We start from the raw sequence: 24,649 nt of genomic DNA, 5'->3' as shown, positions 1-24,649 counted from the left end.
AGAACAGAAAACCCATGTCCACAGAGACTTGCATAAGAATGTTCAGAGCAGCATTATTCCTAACAGCCTAAAGTAGAAACAGCCCAGAAGTCCATCACCTGGAGGAGAGGATAAAGAATATGTGGTCCAGCCACATGATGGAATGTTACTTAGCTGTAAAGAGGAGTGCAGTACTGATTCGTGCAACCACATGGAAGAACCTTGAAAACATTATGCTAAGTGGTATCTTAATGTGGTTTTGATTTGCATTTTCCAAACAACTAACGTTGAGCATCTTTTAATGTGCTTGCTTATTGACCATTGTGTATCTTCTTTGGAGAAACGTCCATTCAACTCCCTTGCCAATGTTTAAATTGGGTTTATTGTTGAGTTGTAAGTGTTCTTTTTATATGCTGGAAACTAGATCCTAATCAGATATATGATTGGCACATATCCTCTCTCATTTTGCGGGTTGTCTTTTTACTTTCTTGATAGTGTTCTCTGAAATATAAACTTCGAAATTTTGATGAAGTCACTTTTACCTAATTTTTCTTTGGTTGCTTGTACTTTAGATGTCACATCTAAGGAACTGAAGCCTAATCCAAGGTCACTGTGTTTTCACCTTTGTTTTTTTCTGTGTTTTATAGTTTTAGCTCTTAGGTTAGGTCTCTGACCTGTTCTGAGTTAGTTTTTGTATGTGATTTGAGGTAAGGAACCAAATTCGTTCCTGTGCATGTGGATGTCTTGTCGTCTCAGCACCATTTGTTGAAAGGACTGTTCTTTCCACCTTCAGTAATGTGGGCATCCTTGTTGAAAATCAATTGACTGTAGATGCACCGGTTTGTCTACGGACTCCCAATTCTGTTTCATTGATCTGTATTTCTAGTCTTACCCCAGGACTACATGGTCTTGATTACTCTAGCTTCATAGTTAAGTTTCGAAATGCTAAAGTGCGTGTTCTCCAACTTTGTTCTTTCTTCCAAGTTTGTTGAGGATTCTGGGTCCCTTGCATTTCCATATGAATTTCAGGATCATCATGTCATTTTCTCCAAAGTAGGCCACTGGAATTTGGACAGGGATTGCATTGAATCTGTACATCAGTTTGAAGAGTGCCGCCATCTTAACAGTGTTCACTCTTCCAACACATGAACAACATGGAATATCTTTCCATTTGTTAGCTTTGTAAAACTTTCTTTCAACAATGTTTTGCAGTTTTCAAGGTAAAAGTTTTAAACTCCTTTTGTGAAATGTGTTCTTAAGTATTTTATGCTTTTTGATATTATTGCAGGTACTACTGTTTTCTTAATTTTTGGATTGTTCATTGCTAGTGTATAGAAATAAAACTTAACTTTTTTGTGTCAATTTTGTATCCTACAACCTTGCTGTACTTGTTGATTAGCTGTAATAGTTGTGTGTGTGTGTGTGTATGTATGTGTCCTTTAGGATTTTCTATGTACAAGATCATGCCATCTCTAAATGGAGGTAGTTTTACTTCTTCCTTTCCAACCTGCATGCTTTCTATTCCCTACTGAAGTCGTCTGACCTTGGACTTTATAAGAATATTTTTATTACTAATTCAGTCTCGTTATAGGTCTTTTAGTTAAAAAGAATTTTTTTTTCTTGAGTTAGTTTGGGCGTTGCTAGGAATTTGTCCATTTCATCTAGGTTTTCTAATTTGTTGGCATACAGTCGTTCATAGTATTCCCTCATAATTATTTTCAAATTTATAAGTTTGGAAGTAATGTCCCCTCTTAAGTATTTGAGTCTTTTCTCTTTTTTTCTTGGTCAGCTAAAGGTTTGTCAATTTTTTCAATCTTTCCAGAGACCCAACCTTTGTATTTGTTGGTTTTCCCTATTGTTTTTCTATTCTTTGTTCCACTTATTATCACTCTAATCTTTATTACTTCCTACTTCCTACTATTTTTTCAGGGGGATGGTGGTGATTTTGCTCTTCTTCATTATTTTTCTTAAGGTGAAAGATTATTTATTTGAGCTCTTCTTTTTTAACATTGGTACTTACAGATATAAATTTCCCTCTAAACACTGTCTTCCCAGCATTCCATAAGTTTTGGTATGTTGTATTTTTATTTCTCTCAAATAATTTTCTGATTTCTTTTGTGTGTTCTTCTTTGACCCATCAGTTATTTGAGCATGTTTTTCAATTTGCACATATTTGTAATTTCCCAAATTTTCTTCTGTTATTTGTTTGTAATTTCATTCCATTGTGGTTGGAGAACATACTTTGTATGATTTCAGTCCTTTTAAATTTGAGACTTGTTTTCTCCCAGATGTGTGGTCCATTCTGGAGAATGTTGCATGTGTACTTGATAATAATATGTATTTTGCTGTTGCTGGGTTGGAGTGCTTTGTTTTCTGTGTCTCTTACGGTTCTTTCTGTTCCTTTATTCTCCATTACTGCCTTCTTTCGTACTAGATCTCATGTATTTTCTAGTGTGCCCTAACCTTTATCATTGTATTTATATATATGAGATATTTACAAGATATATATATATAATATAGTTATTTTTAACTCAGTAGCAACTTAATTTACTAGTATATACAAACTTTGTTCGTATATAGCTCTATGCCCACCCTTTTGTGGCCTTACTGTCATACAAGTTGCGTCCTTCTACATTGTGTGCCCATCAACACTGATTTATAACTACTGCATTATGCAATTGTCTTTAAATCAGATACAAGAAAAGAGTTACTAACAAAAAAATAACGCTTACACTATTTTGTAAAATATGCCTATTAGTTCCCCTTGCTAATGCTCTTTATTTCTTCATGTGGACAAACAGCTGTCTGGGTCCTTTCATTTTAGCCTCAAAGTCTCCCTTTGGTATTTCCCCTAGGGTCGATGTGCTAGTGACAAATTCTCTCTTTTCGTTTATCGGGAAATCAATTTCACCTTCATTTTTGAAGGATAATTTTGCTGCCCATAGAACTCTTCCAGCGCTTTCAACATGTTACAGCTTCTTGATTTCTTCTGGCTCCATGATGTCTGATGAGAAAGAGCCGTTAATCTTACTGAGGATGCCTGTACATGATGGGTCATGCTTTCCTTCTTTAGACATGGCTCCTTAAGTTCTTTGAACATATTTTATTTATTTATTATTTATTTTAAAAAGACACATTTATTCAGCGTCATGATCAGACTATTACACTTAGCAATCAACAGCATGGGTTCAAAAAAAAAAATCTACATTAAAACCCTTTGTTGGAATGCTTTACACTTCCCACGGAACAGAAACTAAAATAACCTGTTATACAATTAGTCACAAATACAGTCCTCGAGTTTTTTTGCCCATACACATGAGTATTGTCTAAAACACATCTTCTTTGTAGCAGCGAGGCCCTGCCACCACTGTGCTTGGCTGAGCTCACAGATCTGTTGTAACCTGGAGCTTCCCTGTCACTTCTCTGGCTCTCCTCTCCTGCTAAGCTTTGTTTCCTGGCAGTAATCAAAACCTTCTGCCACTGCCATAGCTCCTGCTGCTGCTGGAACCACCACAGCCACCTTGGTTTCGGGGTTTGGCAAACTATTGGCCTCCACCACCCTAGGGGCCAGAACTTCTGCCTCCAAAGTTTCCTCCTTTCATGGGTCCAAAATTTTAAGATTGATTGTTGTAACTGCCAAAATCATTGTAGCTTCCACCACCTCCAAAATTGCTTCCATCATTACCAAATCCATTATAGACATGCCCACTGCCACCATATCCACCACCACCGCGGCTGCCACCAAAGCCACCTCGACCACTGAAGTCTCCTCCACGACCAAAGTTGTCATTCCCACCAAAACCACCTCCACGACCACCACCAAAGTTTCCAGAACCACTTCCACCTCTTTGGCTGGATGAGGCACTAGCCATCTCTCGCTTAGATAGGGCTTTCCTTACTTCACAGTTGTGGCCATTCACAGTGTGGTATTTCTGAATGACAATCTTGTCTACAGAGTCATGGTCATCAAAGGTTACGAAAGCAGAGCCTCTCTTTTTGCCATTGCCTTGATCAGTCATGATTTCAATCACTTCAGTTTTCCCGTACTGTTCAAAATAATCCCTTAGGTGATGTTCATCAGTGTCTTCTTTAATGCCACCAACAAAAATCTTTGTCACAGTTAAGTGGGCACCAGGTCTTTGAGAATCTTCTCTTGAGACGGCCCTCTTTGGTTCCACAACTCTTCCATCCACCTCGTGTGGCCTTGCACTCCTGGCCGCACCCACCTCCTCCACAGTGGCGTATGTGAGAAACCCGAAGCCTCTGGAGCGCTTGGTGTTTGGATCCCTCATTACCACACAGTCTGTGAGTGCTCCCCGCTGCTCAAGATGGCTCCTCAGACTCTCATCGGTTATTTCAAAGCTCAAACCTCCGATGAAGAGCTTCCGCAGCTGTTAGGGCTCTTTGGGTGACTCTGACTGAGACATGACGGCAGGGGAGGGGGGAGGAGACGTCAATGATGCCTACTCGGCGGCGTCCACGAGCAGAAAGGCTGAACGTATTTTAAATAGCTGATTTAAAGCTTTTGTCTAGTCAGTCTGGACATTTAAAATAAAATAATGTGGCACCTCTGGAAATCAGATTCTCCCCTCTTCTTCTCAGGGTCGTTTGTTATTGCTGCTTACTGTAGGTGTTGTTTGTTTCATGACTTGTCCGAACTAATTCTTTAGTCTGTGTTCTCTATTGTATGTGGCACTGAAGGCTCTGCTTAGTGATTGATGGAGAATTCCTTGAACGCCATGCCTGGTGCTGACCGGTCTCCCAGTCCTTGCCAAAGGGGCCCTGTGTGCATGTCAGGGCATCCCTTCAACCCTCACTCAGGCAGTTGGTAGCCCTACCTTAGCCTTCACTTCCTGCTTGTACTGAGCCTCCAGATGAGTCAGAGGTGAGAGCTTGGGTCTCCTTGGGTATTTCCTGAGCATGTGCACAGCCCAGTGCCAGTGGCCTTCTAGTGTCCTGCGATTGTATGGGACCTTTTCAAAACCCAAGTAGGCATCTCATTCCACAGCTTTTCCTTTTAAGCTTTTTGGCTAGTGTGTTGTTAACCCCAACTATTATCTACTGCCTCAGGCAGCCAAAAAGGGAAAAGGCTTTTTATACGAAGCAAACCACAAGTCAGGTGAAATACAGAGTCTGCAGCTGGCGTCTTCTGGTGAGCTACCTGATGTCCAATAGTGACAGTTCTTTGGGAACGAGGCTTTGAGAAAGCTCTGGCCCATTCTCATCTTTCCAGGCAGTTGGTGTTTAAGGCTGCTGCAGAGCTGGAGAGCAGGAGGTGGGACTAAGGCAAGTTCAAACATTACAGACGTCGTGGGCATCATTCTGTGGCTGTTTATGCTGAGATTCAGCATTTTTTCTTGAAGAAATATGTTGCTGCAAGCCTTTGATTAGTATCCATAGTTCTGAAAAAGAAGATTCTGACAGTTTTAGTTTTCTTGTTGCTTTTATGGAGGAAAGAATTTTCAGAAGTCCTAATACCTCCAGTTTTGCTGACATCATATATATTTAATGTTCACTTCTGTATGTACTCTCTCCCCAAACGTGTGTATTAAATTAAAAACTGTTGTAAATCCGGGTTGCAGGAGGCCATGTGGAGCAGGCTCCAAGGGAAGGGCTGTGGATTAGACAGAATGATGCAGCCTCTGCTGGACAGAAGGGTGTGAAAACCTACAGGCTGTCAGCCCCATGGGGGTCAGGAACTCTGCCCTACAACCCCTGTTGCTTTATGTCTCCCAGATTAAGGCTGCCAGGGGCTCAGCTGTACTCAGATGGACGGGACGGAGACCCGACAGCGGAGGCCAGAGGAGCTGGGCCTGCTGCACGGCCTCAGCACAGGAAGACTCCTTGAAGCCTCGGAAGATGGACTGCTGAGTGTCCCTGAGAGCCAAAGGGTGGCCCCTAAACCCCTGGGGCCTGAGCTCAGCAGGGAGACCACCTTGTCCATTGGCCTCCAGGTGACAGTGCCCTTCCTGTTTGCAGGCCTGGGACTGTCTGGGGCAGGCATCCTTTTGAACTATTTCCAGGTAAGAGGGGACTAAATGGGGATGGTGGGGGTGGGGTACTGTCTAGTGTCAGCCTAGGGAGTAGGCAGGTACACATTGTGTCCAGCTTGGGGACAAGGGGCAGGACCTTCTCAAATACCATTTTTCTAAAATTTGGGCAAGATTCTTATAGTTACTGACGTCAGAGACTAACTTTAACCCAGGTTAAGCTTTAAGAGACAATTATTAGCTCATATAATTGAAATATCTGAGGGGCTGGATTTCAGGCCTGGCACGATCCAGGTACTTAAATGGTATCAGGTTACTGGCTCTTTATCTGTCAGCTCCGTTTCATTTTCATGCAAGATTCTGTACTTAGAGGGGAGGGTGGCCCTTGGCAGTCAATCCTTTGTAAGTGTGCTCTTAAAAAAAAAAAAAAAAAAAAAGCTTTCCGCGTCCCTCACTGTGGGCGTCGGGACAGAGCGGCGCAGTCTGCTCAGAGGGTTCTAGGCCAGCTGCTTCATCACGGACCCCACCGCCGCCAACCCCACTCCTCATTGAAGAGGAGATGGAGGGCCAGAACAGCGCCATTGCCGCCCACGTGTGCAGGTCCTGCATTTGTTTCGACTGCAAGAGGCAGAGTGACCCCAACTTCAGGAACAGGCTGCGAGAACAAAGAAAGAAACAGAAGCTTGCCAAGGAGAGAGCTGCACTTTCCAAGCTACCTGACCTTAAAGATGCTGAAGCCATTCAGAAATTCTTCCTCAAAGAAATACAGCTTAGTAAAGAGTTACTAGCTCAAGGTGAATATGAGAAGGGTGTGGACCATCTGACAAACGCAATTGCTGTGTGTGGACATCCATAGCGGTTACTGCAAGTGTTGCAGCAAACTCTTCCACCACCAGTGTTCCAGAGGCTTCTGACTAAGCTCCCAACAACTAGAGAATTGTTAAGTGCTCAGAGCTTGGCCGAAGATGATGTGGAATGAGAAACAAATGTCAGCATAATCATCTCAATTAAAAAATATTTTTAAAATCTTTTTAAAAAAAAAAGAAGAGGAGAGAGACTTCTTGGTCAATACCCACATCAGTCTCCAAAAATTGACCCTGCTGTCGAGTGTCCACTCCTGTTCCAGTTAGTGCTTCCTGAGGGGTGACATTCTCTGCCCGGCAGCTTGACTTCTCTTGTCGTTCCTATGAGGGGAGGCAGGCCCCTTGATTTACACCCTAACAGAGCCCCATAGCGTGAGGAACTGGGAGTAACCCATCAGACAACAAAGCTACCAGTGTACCATCCCTTTCTTTTTTTTTTTTTGCGGTACGCGGGCCTCTCACTGTTGTGGCCTCTCCCGTTGCGGAGCACAGGCTCCGGACGCGCAGGCTCAGCGGCCATGGCTCATGGGCCCAGCTGCTCCGCGGCATGTGGGATCTTCCCGGACCAGGGCACGAACCCGTGTCCCCTGCATCAGCAGGCGGACTCTCAACCACTGCGCCACTAGGGAAGCCCACCCTCCCTTTCTTGTTCTTTGAGTATCAAAAGCCCCATTCCTTCATCAGCATGATCGGCAGAAGTCCTCCCTGGAAGAGCATGGTACCTGAGAATACTTGAAGCCATTAGTGGCCAGGTCGTCGCTGTTGGTTGGCAAGGAGCTGAGAACACAGACTGTCTGGAATGGTGAGCCGGGAGGAGCGGCAGCCTCTGCCCCTCTTGCTGTGGGCACTCCGTGCCCAGGGAACTTAGGCCTGCCCCTCACTGATTTGGAACCAGTCAGGGTTTGAGTCCCAGTCTGCCACTCAGCTGTAAGGCTGGTGCTTTAAAATTTTTAAGACCAGCACTTAAAAATCAAGAGATGTCACATAAAAATTCAAGTTCCTGTTTTCCCTTGAAAATCTGGCAACTCTTCCAACATTGGACCCACATTCCCTCACAGCCACAGTTAGTGGTCACTGCCGTCTCGGTGTCCACGGTCCCCACCGTCCCTCGGTCTGCACCCACTTCACTCCACTACCTGCCTGCCCCTCCCCTGCCACCTGGGGTCCTCAGTGACCCTTCCAGCCCATGCAGTCTAGTTCCTCGTAGCGTCACAGCACTGGTGACAGCCAGCTGCCCTTCCAGGTTCCTCCCAGACCTGCTCAGACCCCAGCATGGCTATGTGTCACGCCAGAGTCCCTGCCCTGGTGTGACCCAGCCCCAGGCCCCCGTTTGGTCTCTGTGATCCCCAGACGCCTCAGCCCTCTCCTTCCTCCAGTGACCTGGTGCCCTGCAGCCCCATATCCTCCTTTACCCGGTGGTGAGTCACACCGCTGCAGCCTCCAGAGCACCTGGCTTCCGCGTGCCAGAAGTTCACATGCCGCAGACCTCCGCCAAGAATTCCCTCTTCCACCTGAAGGCCGCCAGCCTCCTCGCCACCCTCCTGACTGTCTCCCTGTAGTCTGTTCTCTGTGCCGCGATTTTCAAAAAGCCTGTTTCATTGTGTGTTCGGTATAACACCACTGAGCATGTATCCCCTGCACACGCACATGTGCTCACTGCTACATACGGACACGCGTGTGTAGGTCACGTACATGTGCGCATTTATACACACATTGATACACATACATACTTGTTTGTAAATATACAGACATGTGAGTCCCCTGCACACGCTGGTTTATAGGTTGCGCTTCGAGCGGCAGGTAACAGAACACCGTGTGGCTTGGAGCCCAGACTCCAGAGCAGAACCAGCTGGGTTTGCGTCTGATCTTTGTCACTGGCACAGGCTGCCCTGTGTTCCTGGTTTTCTCCTCTTAAACCAGAGCTGAGGGAGAACTGCCCAGGTCGGGCTCCTGGGAGGGCTGTGACATGCGGTGCCGGGGCCTTGGACTTGGGCCTCGCCCACGAGGGTTTGTGGCCGAGTTTGTGGCCGACGTTCTTATTCTCGTCGATACTCCATCACAGGTAGTTCTGTGCTGATGTTTAAGAACTTACACAAAAGCTGCAACTCAGATAAGAATTAGAGATACCTGTTCTAGTGTTTCTTTCCCATGCCTGGGGGCAGGGCCTGGCCAAGCAGCCCCACGATGCAGCTCTCCCCAAGTTTTAAATCTCTGTGCACTTGCCTACTGCCTCTGGGATAAAACCCAACCTCCTAAAATGCATCTGAACATCCTGAGCTCACCTGGCTGTATCAAGATGGTTGCAGCCACAGGTACCAGAAAACCCGACTTACAGTGGGGTAAGTAGGAAGAAAATATGTCATCTCCCAAAACGAGGTTTCCAGGATAGGGCGATTCTGGGGTTGAAAAGTGGTGTCACCGCCAGCCAACGATGTGTCCGAGGACCCGGCATCTTCCCAAATCCTGCTAGTCAGCCTCCACAGATCAGCTTTGTCCTAGAGGCGTGTCGTGTCCAGAGGGAAAAAAGCAGACCGTGTTCTGGTTCCTCCTTAAGTGCAAGGAAACTTACCTGGGGACTAACTCCCCAGCCTCTCCCCGGCCAGATGGGAGACACATCCCACACGAAAGCCACATGTAGGCAGAGGGAATGGAACAGCGTGATCAGCTGGCTTAAGTCATGGTCCGAGGGGTGGGTCCTGCTGCTCCGCGGCCTCACCTGGGCCTCCTCTTCCCCCTCCTGTGTCCCTCGGAGCCTTTCCTGGGACTCCCCCCCCAACATCACTTCCTGGGGCGTTGCCTCTACCTCCTCAGTTGAATGAGACTCCGTGAGCCCAGAGGCTGCACTTTTTTTTTTTTAATACATTTGTTTTTCTGGAAAAGTAAAGCATTCACGTGCCCGAAAGGTCAGCATGTGCACAGGGACAGGACGTGCTCCTTGCCTGTCCCCAGGCTCTCGCTTCTCCAGGGCAGCCAGGACCTGCACCTTCTCGTCTGCCTCTGCATTCCTCTCACCCTTTTACGCATGTGATGGCACATACAAACTGCTGTGTTTTGCTTTTTTCACTTTACAGTGTATCTCGGAGGCTATTCTTCGTAAATATGTTAAGAGCTTCCTTTTTTAAAAAAGATTTATTTATTTATTTTTATTTTATTTATTTTTGGCTGTGTTGGGTCTTAGTTGCAGCACACAGGCTTCTGTCTAGTTGTGGCGTGTGGGTTTTCTCTAGTTGTGGCGCGTGGGCTCTCTAGTTGAGGCTCACAAGCTCTGCGGCATGTGGGTTCTTAGTTCCCTGACCAGGGATGGAACCTGCGTCCCCTGCAATGGAAAGTGGATTCTGGACCACCAGGGAAGTACCAAGAGCTTCCTTTTTTTTTAAATGGTCGTTCAGTATCCCATCAGGCAGACACACCAGAGTTTATTCACCTTTTTTCTCTGATGTTTAAGTTTCACAACTATGTTAGTTTGCTCGGGCTCCTGTAATAAAGTACCACAGATGGGGTGCTTTAAACAACAGACATTTATTCTCCTGTCTCGGAGGCTGGATGTCTGAGATCCAGGCATCAGCAGGGCCTCTCTCCTTGGCATGTAGACGGCCGTCTCCTCCCCGTGTCCTCACGTGGTTGTTCCTCTGTCTGTCTGTCTGAGTCTCCTCTGACTATAAGGGCCTATTGGATATGGGCCACCCCCCCACTTCCAGCTTCCTGTCTCCAAATACAGTCCCATTCTGAGATGCTGGGGATGGGGGAGGGGCACACAAGTCAGCCCTTAACAACTTAGAGCAGCACTGCTGACAGTGCCACGTTCTTCACACGTGTGGGTGAAGGAGTGGGATGGATTGCTGCAGGTAGAGCTGCTGGGTCAAAGGGCGTAGGCGTCCGTAACCATGATAGATGTGGGGCTGCTCCCACCTCCCTTAACGGTGTTATCTTCAGCCTCTGTGATCTTTCACCACGTGGCAGTGGATCATACACTGTATGCTGTGGTCTCTGCTCCAGGGAGTTAGCTGTTCCGGGGCTCAGAGCTTAAGCAGCCTCTGTGCCCCATGGCTGCTGTGGGACAGCAGTCAGCAGAGCTGGGTTTCCGCTTCAGGTGTCGTGATGCTGCAGCCGAGGGGTCAGCGTGCTGAGGCCTTCATCCCTTCCCCTTGGGCATGTCCAGCATGGCAGCTTCATCCAGGTGTGGGGTCGGAGAAGGAGACCATCTGCTAGCAAGGTGGGTCCCAGGAGCAGCATCTTTGCTGGCTACTGGACGCGTCAAGTCCCTGAGGTCAGCTCACCCTGGGGGTCGTGATTCAGAGGCCGGGATCCCCGGAGGCCGTCACTGGGACCACCAGCGGTGTTCACCGTAGTGGGATTTGCATTTCTCATCGGGAGTGAGTGAGGTTGAGTATCTTTGGATATGTCCTTTGTCCGTATTTCTGAGGAGTGGTTTTTGTTTTTGTATTGATACTTCGGGGCTCTTTACATTTTAAGGAAATTGGCCTTTCCATTGTGATACGGATTGTAAATATGCTTCCCATTTATCTTTTGACGTTGGTTTTGGTGGTTTTTTCTGTGCGTGTACTTTTTTCTGTAGTTAGATTAACACACTGTCTTTCGAGGCTCCGAGCCTGCGTCCTCCTCAGCGACAGCGGCTGCGCCTCATGCAGCTGCCCTGCCCCCCAGGCCCCTGCAGGCCACACAGGCCACAGGTCAGAGGGCGCCTCTCAGGCAGGAGGAAGCCCCACTGTGTCGTGCGTCTGCGCTCTGCATTGCGCGCAGTGGGAGTTCAGGCTGGCCGTCCGCGGACACTGAGCTGGTCTGCAGAGAGGTCAGAAGCCCCGGGCCCCAAGTGTGGGTGGGCGTAAGGGGAGGGAGGGTGGATCCTGCAGGGGTTACGCCTTAGCAAAGATGCAGGGTGGCCTGAGAGGCTGGGAGGGCAAGCGGGCAGCTAGAGGGCAGAGGCGAGGGGTGAGAGCTGAGGGAAGAAGCTGAGGCTGGACTGGGTGACACATGGGTGAGGTCAGCCTGTCCATCACCTCCCGCCCCAGGGTTGGGGGGCAGCTGAGCACACAGCACTGGCCGTGTTGAGCACTCACGTGCGCTCACAGCCAGGGAGGGCCTTCAGGGCAGCGCTGGGCGTAGGGTGAGCCGGCTGGGGTGGGCGCCCAAGCCTGCTGCCCGCTGCCCCCTGGATATGAAGGGCTGCTTACCCTCAGGCATGGAGTGGAGGCCACTCGGGGCCTCTGCTCCCCCCATGCCACAGCCATGCACGGCCTTGCACCCCATTGACCCTGGACGCCCTGATACCAGCCTAGACCCGGTGCTGACCGGGACCTCCAGGGAGTGGGCTCTTGACGGGACGCAGAACTTACAGGGACCCCTTGGTGGCCAGTAGAGGCGATTGAGGGGCCGGTGTGGGTGTGCCTCCCCCCGGGGCGAGTCCATGTTCGCGGGTACCTGCGGCAGTGCTGACGCCAGGGGCTCCTCTTGCTGCCTTGGAACTGAACCGGAGCTGCGGGAGGGCCGCTCGGCCCAGCGCCGGCCTCGGGCGAGGGGGATTGGGGGGTGGCTGTCCCCCTGAGAAGTGGAAGGACGAGGGTCCCGGCAGGCCTGTGGCCTTAGTGCAGGCAGACACATCTGTCGCCCTTTGTGTTTGGAGTGTCCGGAAGGCGGGGTTCCCAGAGTTCCCTCCCTAAACGAGACGGCCCTTAGGCCGTGGCCCAGGCGTCTAAAAGGCACAGAGCCGGGCGGCCGGTGCTGAGGCGCTGCCTGGAGGTGAGGCACCTGTGCTGACCGCTGGGTGGCTCGGGTCCTGCACCAGGGACATCCGGTCAGGACGGGAGGGTGGTGACCTCCACCGAGCACCACCGTGACACCCACGAAGTGCACAGACCCCACTGGGCCCACCCAGTTGATCTCGGGGGCTCCCAGGAGCCCAGGTTTGGGGGTCACCCCCTCTGGTCTGTGGCATCTGACTCAGGACAGGGAGGCCGCCCTCTGTGGGTGGAATGTGCCAGAGGCCCAGGGTTGGCTCCCCGCCCCGTATTGAGGCTGCCCTCCTTGGTCGCTGTGCCTCCCAAGGCCCACGGGCAGCCGGGCTGCGAGGGTCCCAGCAGGTCTGCGAGGGCCCCCTTCCCAGGAGAGCAGGGTGTGTACCTGCGTCGTGGCTCAGCTGGTGGACGGCGCAGTCCGGGGGAAGTTTCTGGCGTCAGCTTAAAGCTCTCAGTGGTCCAGGGACCCCGGAGGCTCTTGAGGGTTCTGTTCAGTGGAGGTGTCTCTGGGGCCCGATGGGGGTGCCTGCCGGCTCTAATGGAGCCTCTTGTCGGAGGGGCCCCTTCAAGGCAGGCTGCTCGGCAAGTATGGTCTAAATGGGCAGGAGTAAACTTTGCACGTGAAGACGGTCACCTCCAGAATCCACAAAGCCCGCACAGGTGCTGGGCTGTGTTCGCACGTCAGGATGAGCTGCTCCCGGTGAGCAGAGGGTCTTAGGGGTCTGAGCAAGGGGAGGCTCGCTCTGCGAGGGCGGTGGCAGCCCATCCTCTTTGGGGGGGCTCCTCTGTGAGTGTTCGGGTGTCTCAGGGAAGGTGTCCCATGAGTCTGTAGAGGGGCGGCCATCGTGTAGCGCCAGCCCCGCGGAAGGTGCAGCAAAGGCCCGACCTGCAGAGAGCCTGCGGCTGCAGGTCCGCCTGGGAGAAGCGAAGGTCAACGCGCCGAGGGAGTTGAAGTGGGTGCTGAGCGGAGCGTGCTAGCCAGATCCGCAGGGCACAGCGTTCACCGGCTGCTGCCTGGGTGCGGTCAGTGTCCCGACAAGACTAGATGTTGGGTGTGGGGCCCACAGCACGGGACCCCAGCTTTACGGCTGCGGTCACCACTGCGAGGCAGTTTGTCTCTGCCAGGTTTAAGAACGGAGCTGGGCGGTCAAGTGGAGAGCAGCGGGTACCCCCTTCACTCAGTAGGCCTCATGAGACCAGGTTCAACCCCGAGGGCCAGTTTCAACGTGGTGGCCTGCGTTGGGCCGCAGTAACAATTTTAACCGGGGAGGGGGGTGCCACGGGGTCCCCCTACGTCAGCCAATTTGTAAGTCAGGCTGGCAGCAGGGGTGCCTGATTCGGTCCGTTCACAGTCGTTCCGGCCTCGGGGAGGTGGTGACCCCGGGGCGGCTTGCGCACAAGCCAGCCAGCGGGGCTCCGTCCCTGGCGGCCTTCACCGTGTCGGGAGCTGTTCAGTCAGCGGAAAGCGGCTGGTCAGGCTGCCGGGCGTGCGCGGTCAGGGGCGGGCCGTCCTGTTTGTGACCCCAGCTGCAGTGACGGCCTTCTCTTGAGGGACCTGCATCTGGACAGGTGAGCTCAGAGTTCATCAGCCCCACACACCAGGCCCGGGGGAGGATGTGCCTCCCACGTGGGGCCCTCAGGGCTGCGCTCAGGAGTGCCAGCTGCCAGAGGCTGTGCTGGCGGGCGTTGTAGGAACATGTACCGGTTCCCGTGGGGCTGTGACTGACTTGTTTGCGTTCCGCGGGCTCCTCGGGGGTCGGGGCGGCGGCAGTGGGGCTGCCCCAGGCCCTGCTGGCTCTACCAGGTGTCCAGGCAGCACATCATAGGAATAATGTGGGCCCTACACGGCTCAACTCGTGGAAGGCTGATGGGTCTCTTTCTGTCTGCTTCTACAGTGCTGCTTGTTTGTTTGTCCACACAGCACACCCAGCGCTGTGCCGGACGCCGCGGTGGACGGGGTGCCGGGCCTGCTCTTGGCCGTCACAGCCGAGCAGGGAGCGACAGGGGCATGAGTCGGGGTTAGGCAGCGGCAAGGGCTACGGGGAAACGAAGGGGCAGCGCTGGGTGACGGCTGGAGCAGCCTTGAGGGGGATGCCGGGAAGGCGTCCCTGAGGAGGGGGCTCTGGGCTGAGGCCTGTGTGGCGAGGGGGCTGGCCGGCCGGCCGGGGCGGGGGCACTCGGTCCCACATGGTCACCGGCAGGTGCGTTCTGCCGGCCGAGTTGGAAGCAAAAATGAAGACGACCTTTCCTGTTGCTGAGAACGTAACTGCCTTGACCTCTGGGACCTCAACAGGATGGGGGGATTCAGGCCTTTAAGAGTGACCGTTTCACTCAGAACCAGCCCAGGCTCAAGGTGACCCGTGAGAGGGCGGGAGGCCGTTGGGAAGGTGTGCTCCTGGGAAAAAACCTGTTCCCACCCAGGACCCCGAGACGGACCTGAGGCCCGGCCGTGCGCCCGCCCTCCGTGGCCCTTCCTAACTGTCCCGCAAGTTGAGGGGTTGGGGAGGTTCTGATGCCGCAGCTCTCGGTGCGCTTCTGGAGCGCCTGGTGGTTCTGAGCAGCGTGAGCTGAGACCCCTTTGGTGGGGCGGCGGGAGGAGGTCACCCAGAGCCCTCTGGCACCTGACCCAGATTCCTCCCGAGGCCCAGCACAGCCCCTGAATGCAGCTCGGGCCCTTGGAGACTTTCCACTGTGCTGCTGAGCTCCTGTGAAAGTCACATTCCCGATCTCCTCGACTGTGAGCCAGTGAGCTGTGCTGACATATTCTGTTCTCAGCTTGCATATGGGAAAGTACTCTTCCACACGTGATGGCATCTTTTATTTGTTTTTGGTGACAGTTTATTTTTTGATGGTTATAAAAGCAAATAATCACAATAGATATATAGAAAGTTATGAAATAAAGGTCACTTAGGATCCCACCACCTAAAAGTACCCACTTTTAGCATTTTGGTATATAACCTACTAAATTGTTCACTGCTTGTGTGTGTGTGTGTGTGTGTACTTATTTCTCATTATTTTTTAAACAAAAATGAAAAACGGGGGCTTCCCTGGTGGCGCAGCGGTTGAGAGTCCTCCTGCCGATGCAGGGGACACGGGTTCGTGCCCCGGTCCGGGAGGATCCCATGTGCCGCGGAGCGGCTGGGCCCGTGAGCCATGGCCTCTGAGCCTGCGCGTCCGGAGCCTGTGCTCCACAATGGGAGAGGCCACAACAGTGAGAGGCCCGCGTACCGCAAAAAAAAAAAAAAATGAGAAACATTTTTGTAATGCTTTATAACCTGCTTAATTAGGGATCTTTCCCATATGTAATCATGCAGTGGTTGTCTATTTCCACATCTTCTGTCCTGATGAGAGTGGTTCAGGGACCCACTGTGTATGATTTTATGTTGTATTATGACATTCGATCGCATTTAAAACTATAAAGAGATCACAGGAGGTGCTGAAGCCAGGAGAAGGAAATCGCTAGTTGGGGGGCCTGTCCAGATGTGGGCCTGGGGACTGGGGCAGCCAGTGTCCAGAGTGGGCCCGCTGAGAGGGGTCTGTCTTAAACGAGCTAGCAGCCTTAGACGCGTCAACTTCTGCCACACTTTCCTTAGAAATGTGCTGTTTCTCTTAGCCTCCTGCTGGTTCAGACTCCTGTGTGAACAAACGGACCCTCATCTCAGAGGCGGGCAGCAGCGGGGGCAGTGGGCACTGGAGTCGGGGATCGAGGTCCTGGCCCCGCCTGTGAGCCTGACTCGGGGGTGGTCATGGGCAAACCCTCGCGGGGCCGTCAGCTTCTCATTTGCAAAACCGGGACCTTTGCTTCCTGGTGCGTGGCTCGGGGGTGCCTTGAGAGTCTGGTGATGGACGGAATGTGACGTGTGCGCACGTGAAAGGGCACGGGTGGTCAGCTGTGGCCTGAAAGCTCAGGGAGAGTCTGGGCTGCGCAGGGAGCTTAGGAGTTGCTGCATTATCTGAGAAGGTCCCCTTTGCTCCTGCTGTGCAGCAAACCGCGCCTGACTCTGTGGCTGGTGGGAAGCCGGTTGTCAGTTTGATCTCAGATCTTTCGTTTGGACGCCACTCAGCGAGCAGCTGGTGGGACACACAGTCCAGGACCATCCCCTCCTGTGACAGGACGGCTGCTGCTGGCTGCCCACGGGGCTGCAGCCAGAACACACCCGAGCTTCTCCTCTGCGGGGTGGCGGGGTCCCGAGCGCCAGCATCTCCGGAGGTGGGCAGTGGAAGCCGTCAGGACCCCAGGATCGGGGCCCAGAACTGGACAGGGGCAGCGTCTCCTGCGCTCACACACAAGGGGCCGACAGACCCCAGCCCTCGCTGGGAAGTGGGGCTCCTTCTGTCTGGCTCCTGGGAGGGGCTTCATGAGAAAGTGAAGGGGACGAGGAAGGATGCAGTGAAACATTGAGGGCGCGAGGGAAACGGCCGTCAGGGTCTGGCTGGAGTTGGCGAGGAGGGAATCGGGCTTGGCCAGCTCAGTGGGATCTAGGGTGGTGAGGGCTGGACTCCAGGCTGAGGGCTGGGCTTGAGCGTGGGGTGGACTTTCCGAAGGAGGGGAACCGGCTGAGGTGCACAGCAGGCGTGAGTGAGCATCCAGCCCGCAGCTTTGGGCTCCTGCTGGCTCTGGCCTTGACCCTGCTCAGCCCGCCCTCAGGCCTGGACACTGTCCCCGGCACCTGTGGGATGCACAGTGGACACACTCATTTATTTCACGTAGAGACCCCCTTCTCCTCGGGGTCGGGACGGCAGCTCAAGGCTGGTCTAACCTCTGTCGGCACGAGCCTGGGCCCCTAAGAAGCACCTTACAAGTCTCTGTCCTTTGAGAGACAGCAGGGCTGCATTCCTTCTGTGAACACAGCCTCTTCCTGTGGCCGTGAGCCCCTCAACACCTAGGTCGAGTGGCCGCAGGGCACGGCTTCTTTCTTGGGGGCCTGCAGGCCTCTCGACCTTGAGGGGTGACAGTCCTCAGGGGCTCAGACCTGGCCCGAGGAGCAGGTGCTTCAGGCTGAGATGTCCCCAGGCCCCGTGCGGCCTCACCAAGGCCGGGCCTCACGTGGCTCCGGCTCTCTGGTCCAGCCCGAGTCAGCGTGGGCCGGACAGCTGGACGCTGTCAAGGTCGCTCCAGGGGACAGGGAGCCTCCTCGTGGGAGGCCAGCCGAGGGAGGTCCCACCGGACACGGCAGCCACTCTCGTAGGAGAACCTGATCTTCGGGGAGTGGACAGCAGGAGTGGCGGAGCCCTGAGCGAGGCTGAGTCACCCGGCCTTTGTTCCTCACCGTTGGCTCTGGCCCTCGGCCGAGGGGCAGTGGAGACCGTCCACAGCACGGGGCACCTGGCAGCTCTGCCCGGGTGGACTCCTTAGGAAACGCATCCTGGTGTGGGCGGAGGCCGGTGTTGGGGGCGCCCAGGCTTGGACATCCAGGGAATGCGTCACCGGCCTGACCATGGTGGTCACCCAGCTGGACCTGGAGCTCTGCTTTCAGGGCACAAAGCTGCGAGGCTTCCGCTGTGAGTTCACCCGCTGCCCCCGCGGCGTCCTCCCCGAGACCACCTTCACCATCGTGGGCCAGGTTGTGGTGCCCGTTCTGCTGTCTGGCCTCGGCATGGTGATGGCTGGCCTGCTGATGAACACCGTCCAAGTGCGTATGGCGAGGCGGGGGGCAGCATGGGCCCCGGGGTGGGGGACCAGGCATCACACACAGGACAGGCCCCTGGGTCGGGCAGGGGACGGGGCTCGGGGGGCTCGCAGGAGTGTCCTCCTGGAACCTCAGTGTCTGAGAGTCACAGAGGCTTCTGACAACCCTCCACCGTCAGCCTGCATGAGACTCCTCAGCCTAGGAGCTCTAACTGTTCTCCTTCCAGCAAACGCAGACCCATTAGGCAGGGCCTGGGGGGCCTTGAGTCCTGCTCCTACGGTCTCTCCCCACCCGAGGGGCTCAGGCATCCTGCCTCAGCCTCTCCACCTGCAAGCCGGGCAACGTTGTGAGGTTGGTGTGCTGGCCCGAGCGAGGGTGCCGGGCACCGCTTCTCCAGCCCCAGAATCTCCGGAGGGGGGTCTCAGCCGGAGGACGGGGTCCTGAGCGCGACGGGGGTCCAGGCGCACAAGGGGATGCAGATGCGGGGGTCTCTATCAGGAGAGGTGTTTGCTGGGAGACCCAGGGGGTCTGTTTATGCCCTGGGTCAGCTCTGGGAGCCGTGTTTGGGTCACTTACGGAGTTAGTGTGTTCTCGATCCGCTGGGGCCTGTATGTGAGCATGCGGGGGGAGGGGCGGTCACCTCTCACATCCCGCCGTGCCCCTGCCTGTGAGCTGGAGGGGGCGGCCGACACCTACCCGGGTACCCGGCTCTGAACGAGGTTCTTGGGGCGGCGTCTGGCCACCCTGCCCAGTGGACAGGGTACTTCTTCACGTGCTGCCAGCTTGAGACCCGGATTCCTGTCTGCTGCTTCCCCTGGAGTTGCCCCAGGGTCTGTCACCCTCCCTGGGCCTTGTGGACACTGGGAGAGTCCACCCTGAATCTCCCTCCTTGACCTTCCCCAGCACCTTGCGTGGAGCACGGCCTCGTGTCCCCGACCTGCCCGCCCATGACCCTTTCTATGGGGCCTCGGGGCCGAGAACAGGCGGCCGAAAGTTCAACAGAGTCCAGGAGGTTTGGTGGGGCCCTGGGGGAGAGGGGGTCATGCCTGACCATCAGCAGAGGTGCCCTGGGGCCGGGTCTGGAGGGTGTCCAGCTGGTGAGTGCAGCGCCCTTCCTGACCGCGTGCGGGTTCCGTCTGGGAGGTGGGCCCAGAGCAGATGTGGGCAGGCTGTCTGCAGGTTTGGCCTTGAGCCGTCAGCTTCGGGAGGGCCAGCGACTGGGAGGATGGGACAGCTCTGTACGTCACAGCCCTTTCCTCATCCCCACTTTGCAGACAGGGTGCGTGAGGGTCAAGGGCCCTCTGTTTACTGGCTTCCGGTGCTCACCACCTCCCTGCTCACCCCTCCCGGCAGTGCAGGAAGCAGCCTTGAGGCTCCCAGAGGGAAGCCCACATCACAGGGGGCTCCTGGCTCCAGCGGTACCCAGGCTGGTGCCTGACCAGAGCCATTCACACCGGGCCTCGGGGCTTCCGAGCCCGCAGTGAGGTACACCACCTGGCCCGACAGCCGCGCCTCGTGGACGGTCCCCGGTGCGGCTCTGTGCCTGGCTGGGTGCAGGTTTCACCTACGCTCTTTGGGGCCGGGAGTCTCTGATTCTGGGCCTGGGGATTGAGGCCCAGTAAGTGGCCAGAGTATCGGTTTCGTGTCTTCAAAAACTTTTTTTTCAGTTACACAAGTAAGTGTAAGTATTTCTTTTTATGAAACAAACATCGCAGCGAGGTTAAGCCCTCTTTGACCGCTGCCTCAGTCGCTGTAGCTCCCTTACTATCGAGTCATGGTGTCATTCCACACCTTTTTGGGGTTTACATGCACACGTGGGCACCAGGGACCGTGAAAGCACATGTGATTACTCTTCCCGGATCAGGACTGAACCAGACAGGCTGGCTGCTCGAAGCAGCCGAGAGCCAAGCGCCGGGCAGGTGGACAGAGCCACTTGTCACCCAGTTCCTCCTTTGTTGAGCAAATTTGGTTGAATCCTGAGCGGAAGCTGACCTTCCTGGCTGGCGTGTCTGGTGGCCCTTGGGCCCCCTGCAGACAACGGGCAGGGGGCGGAGGCAGCAAGGGAGGAGGGGCAGGTCGGAGACTCTGCAGATGCTTTGCTGGGCCTCAGAGGTGGCGTTTCCTGGGTGCGTGAGCAACAGTGAACATCCCAGCGAGGGGGCCCTTGTGCGCAGACCACGGAGGGGGCGAGCGTGTGGGCGGGGGGCGGCCGCCGAGGGTGAAGCGTTGTTCGCTTTGTCCTCGTTCTTTGTTCTAAAACAAACAGCACGTTTTGCTTCACTGGTGTCCAGCACAGGCGTGGAGAAAATCGCACAGCCAGTGAGCACTCAGTTTGGTGAGCCATCTCGGGATAAAGGGGTGCGTTAACCTGCCAGATGGAGGGCTCGCAGCCCTGCCCACTCCTCATGCCCCGATCTGCACTGCCTTTGTGTTTGTGGAACATGAGGACCTGTGTGCCCAGAACTGGAATTAGTGAAGGGTCGTAAGGGGTGGAGTGACATGTCCTCCCTGGCTGCTGGGGTCTGAGATGACCCAGAGGTGCTGCTCAAGGCTGCAGGGGAGAGCTGGGGACTGTAGGAGTGATTGAGAGACCCCCCCCCCCAAGTGCAAGAGCCAGCGCACGGGTCCCATGCAGCAGGGTCAGCGTGGAGCCTTGAGCGGGGGACCTGTGGGGCGTCCAGGACTGTCCGCGGCCGGGGGCAGGCGTGAGCTGGGTTGTGGAGCCAGCCGCCGTCAGGGTGCTCTGGGAGTGGGTGACCAAAATCCCGACCCGTTCAGGGTCTCCCTGAAGAGGTCTGCAGGTCAGGCAGCTCCAGCCCTGTTCATCCCTTGGACTTGTTGTCCCTGGGGCCCTGGCCTTCTGTTCTCCTGGCACCGTCCACCTTTGCTGGCTTTGTCTCTGAGTAGCCCCTCATGGTCGTCAGACCTGATGTGTCTAAAGCCCCTTCCCAACCCTCCTCGGCCGTGCCTGTGGCCCAGCCCAGGCGACCCCTTGCAGGAGGACAGGACCGCTCGCAGGCTCACCTCCTGCCGCCCCTGTGTGGGGTGGGGAGGGGCCTGGGCCTTGGAAGGGAGAGGACTTGGAGAGAAGGGAGAACCGAAGCAGGAGGGGGAGTCAGGGTTAGAGGGCAGGGGGTCACAACCTTGCTGTACTGCTGGCGGAATCAGATCCGAGTGGATGGGATGAGTCCAGGGAAGTGTGGGTGGGAGCATGTGCCAGGGCCTCAGGTTCCTTGCGGGCAGCCTGACCTCCCCCGGCCTGGCTCCGTATATCCTGGAACAGGGACTTTCTCGGCCGCAGACACGGGATCTTGGCAACGGCTGACCCTGGGTTTTCCTTTGAAAGCGTAACAGTCATGGGTGAGTCGGTCCCACAGATTCAAGGTTACTGTGGGTGCTGAGATATCTGTGCCCATGTTGAAGAAGCAGAGATGGTTATTAGACCTTTGCAGCCTTTCTGTCTGGAGAAAGAAAATAAGTCCCTTACATTTTTGTGTTTTGTGTTTTGTTTTTTTTTGGCTGTGTTGGGTCCTTGTTGCTGTGCGCAGGGTTTCTCTAGTTGCAGCGAGCAGGGGCTACTCTAAGTTGTGGTGCGTAGGCTTCTCATTGCAGTGGCTTCTCTTGTTGCAGAGCGTGCGGGCTCAGTAGTTGTGGCTCGTGGGCTCTAGAGCGCAGGCTCAGTAGTTGTGGCTCGTGGGCTGTAGAGCACAGGCTCAGTAGTTGTGGCTCGCGGGCTCTAGAGCGCAGGCTCAGTAGTTGTGGCGCACGGGCTTAGCTGCTCCGCGGCATGTGGGATCTTCCCAGACCAGGGCTCAAACCCATGTCCCCTGCATTAGCAGGCGGATTCTTAACCACTGCGCCACCAGAGATGCCTCCAGTCCCTTACGTTTGAAAAATGTAAAAGATCGGGAGGGAGATGAGGAGCCCTCAGCGGAGGCCAAGATGGGACAATCAGAGGTCAGCACAGGACAGGACGAGGCCCCGTCAGCCATGTGGAGACATGGGTGTGCCCATCACGTAGCGGGAGAGGGGTTCCTACGGGGAGTCACCCCGCACACATCGGTCTCAGGTGCGGCGGCCAAGTTCAGTGGTGCCGGGGAAGAAGGGGGCAGAGAGAAGGGGGTTTACTTGGGGGGTGGGTACTCGGTCTTGGGTGTTCGTGGGAGGAGGGTGAGAGCGCCAGCCCCTGGGAGGGGGCTTCCCAGGTGGGAGGGGCCTCTGCTGGACAGGACGCAGCACCCCCCTGGCTGGTGACACATTCCTTCTGCACTTTTCGGAGAGGAAGGCTTGTAACTCTGCCAGAGCTGGGACTGGGTTCTCAACTTCCCAGCTTTGTAGAAAAGGTAAAGGAGAGGGAACCGTAACTGTGAGTCTGCGAAACCTCCCAGATCTCAGGACACAAAGGGGTCTTCAGAGGGCCTGGCCTGCCCCTTTGCTTCCAGGTCCTGTAAGATGCATTGTGGGGTGGCTCTTTTGATGACCTCTGGGCCCCTGGGGTAGGGGGACTCTTGTCTTGGGGACGGGGAACCAGACCCCACACCACCTGCCTCCCAGCTCACAGAGCAGCAGGGTTTCTAGGACCAGCTTCTGTGGAGGGTCACAGATAGCTCAGGCCCAGGGAGGCGAAAGCAGCCAGTCGGATCAGTTGGGGTGTGAAAAATCAGTTGGGGTAGGGGCAGTCTAACTGCACGTTAAACAGGTAGGACCAGTTTCCCTTCACAAAGAAACGTCTTCACGTTCTCTTGAAGCGTGCTTGTGCTTCCTGTTCCTTCTTTTTACATTTTTACTTATTTACAAGTGATAGAGACACATTCTGTCAGTTTTCACAAATCCAGGGCCCCCATGTGACCTTGGGCCCCACCCATCGGCCTTGGGGCCAGGGAGTCCCTGCCCAGCCCAGATCGTCCTGCCAGCTCGCCCGTGAGAAATCCCACAAGAAATCCCCAGCTTTGAAGTTGGGGGCTCATTCCTGTTTCTACAGACGTGCACGCAGGACAAAGCAGTTCCCCGTCCACGGGCACGGGCCCCAGACCCAGTCTCCTGGCAGCCAGGGAAGGAAGGGGTTCCCTGGGCCACTGTTCACGGTTGATCATTACTCTGTTTAGTTTAAGGCCATTTAAGAAACTGGGTAGTTTTTTTCATTTTACAGGGAACGAGGACTTGTCAAAGTATCTCTCAAGCAGTTCCTGAGAGGCGCGGTACGTGTGCTTGGACTGACCCCCAGTTCTTTCCCCGCAGCACTGGCCCGTGTTCACGGAGGTGAAGGACCTGCTGACCTTGGTGCCGCCCCTGGTGGGCCTGAAGGGCAACCTGGAGATGACACTGGCCTCACGCCTCTCCACCGCGGTGAGTGGACGTCTGCACATCTGACCTCCAGATCTCCCCGTGGAGCTTGTGGGTGGGTGGGTTGGACTCTGAAAATCTGATGTCGTTGGGAGTTTTCCTGTTGTGTGGCTCTACCTGGTCACTCCTCCCAGCCATCATCCTGCCTTTCGGCCGGAGGCTGGGCAGCGGATGAGGCCCAGATGTCAGGGGCGCTGTGTCCTTGTGTCCCTTGTTCATGCTGGAGCCTGAGGCTGGTTCCACACATGACCCAGAAGCAGTGGCGAATGTCCTAGAATCCTCGTCACCAGGGTGTCCTCCTCTGGGCACTCTGTCACAGTTCCCAGCTTTGCTACTCTCCTCACCTTCCCAGGGCATGGAAATCCCTTTCCTTCTGTTATGGAGATGGTCTCCTTTCTCCGTGAAAACGTCCTGATGCGCTGTGTTCTAGACACCGAGAGGTGGGCGATGCAGCTGGGGTGCTGGGGGGGTCCCTGGAGCCCGAGGCTGGAGAGAGAGGTGAGGGGTGGCCAGCTGAATAGCAGCCCACAAAGATGTCCACGTCCTGACCCGTGGAGACTGAACGCTCCCTTACGTGGAAGTGTTTGCACATGATTAAGTTAAGGCCCTTGTGGTAGGAGATAGATTGTCCAGGGGGCCCGGTGTTGTCACAAGGGTCCTTACCAAGGGGAGGTGGGGTTGGGGGGAAACGTCAGACACAAGAAGGAAGCAGAGTTGGGGGAGCAGATGCTTGCCACCACCTGCAAAGATGAAGGAAGGGCCGTGAGCCAGGTGTAGCTCTACCTGCTGGAAGCGGAAAGAAACAGCTGCCCCCCTGCATAGACCCTCTGTAGACCCCTGGCCTCCAGAACTGAAAGAGAAGACGTTTGCATCATTTTCAGCCACTGAGTTTGTGGTAATTTGTCACAGCAGAGGCCAGACCGTGCAATCTTGTAGGCCATTGAAATGTCTTAAGTGGCAGGTGACATGGTGCCCGTGTGTGTGCACATACACGTGTGCACACACGTAAGTGTAATTAAATGGGTTGGTGAGAGGGAAGAAATGTTGATGGTAATCCCTGCCATGGTGGCATTTCAGGTTACATTTTTTTA

The 24,649-nt window shown here is 54.4% G+C and overlaps 1 protein-coding gene and 2 pseudogenes across 1 annotated transcript in view; 2 read left to right on the top strand and 1 right to left on the bottom strand.

Moving 5' to 3' along the window:
- Positions 1-24,649, top strand: part of SLC41A3 (solute carrier family 41 member 3) — a 64,526-nt gene that overhangs the window by 3,804 nt on the left and 36,073 nt on the right. The window contains exons 2-3 of the mRNA XM_060023205.1: positions 5,716-6,002; positions 23,454-23,561. Coding sequence (XP_059879188.1) covers positions 5,748-6,002; positions 23,454-23,561 — 363 coding nt within the window. The 5' untranslated portion in view covers positions 5,716-5,747. The remainder of the gene's footprint in view (positions 1-5,715; positions 6,003-23,453; positions 23,562-24,649) is intronic.
- LOC132431762 (heterogeneous nuclear ribonucleoprotein A1-like) lies at positions 3,444-4,406 on the bottom strand (annotated as a pseudogene).
- Positions 6,272-7,360, top strand: LOC132431761 (mitochondrial import receptor subunit TOM20 homolog; annotated as a pseudogene).

The sequence above is a fragment of the Delphinus delphis genome, chromosome 10 (assembly GCF_949987515.2).
Source record: "Delphinus delphis chromosome 10, mDelDel1.2, whole genome shotgun sequence".
In the NCBI taxonomy this organism is placed as follows: domain Eukaryota; kingdom Metazoa; phylum Chordata; class Mammalia; order Artiodactyla; family Delphinidae; genus Delphinus; species Delphinus delphis.
The sequence above is the reverse complement of the archived record's forward strand: the minus strand, read 5'-3'. Positions and strand labels throughout refer to the sequence as shown.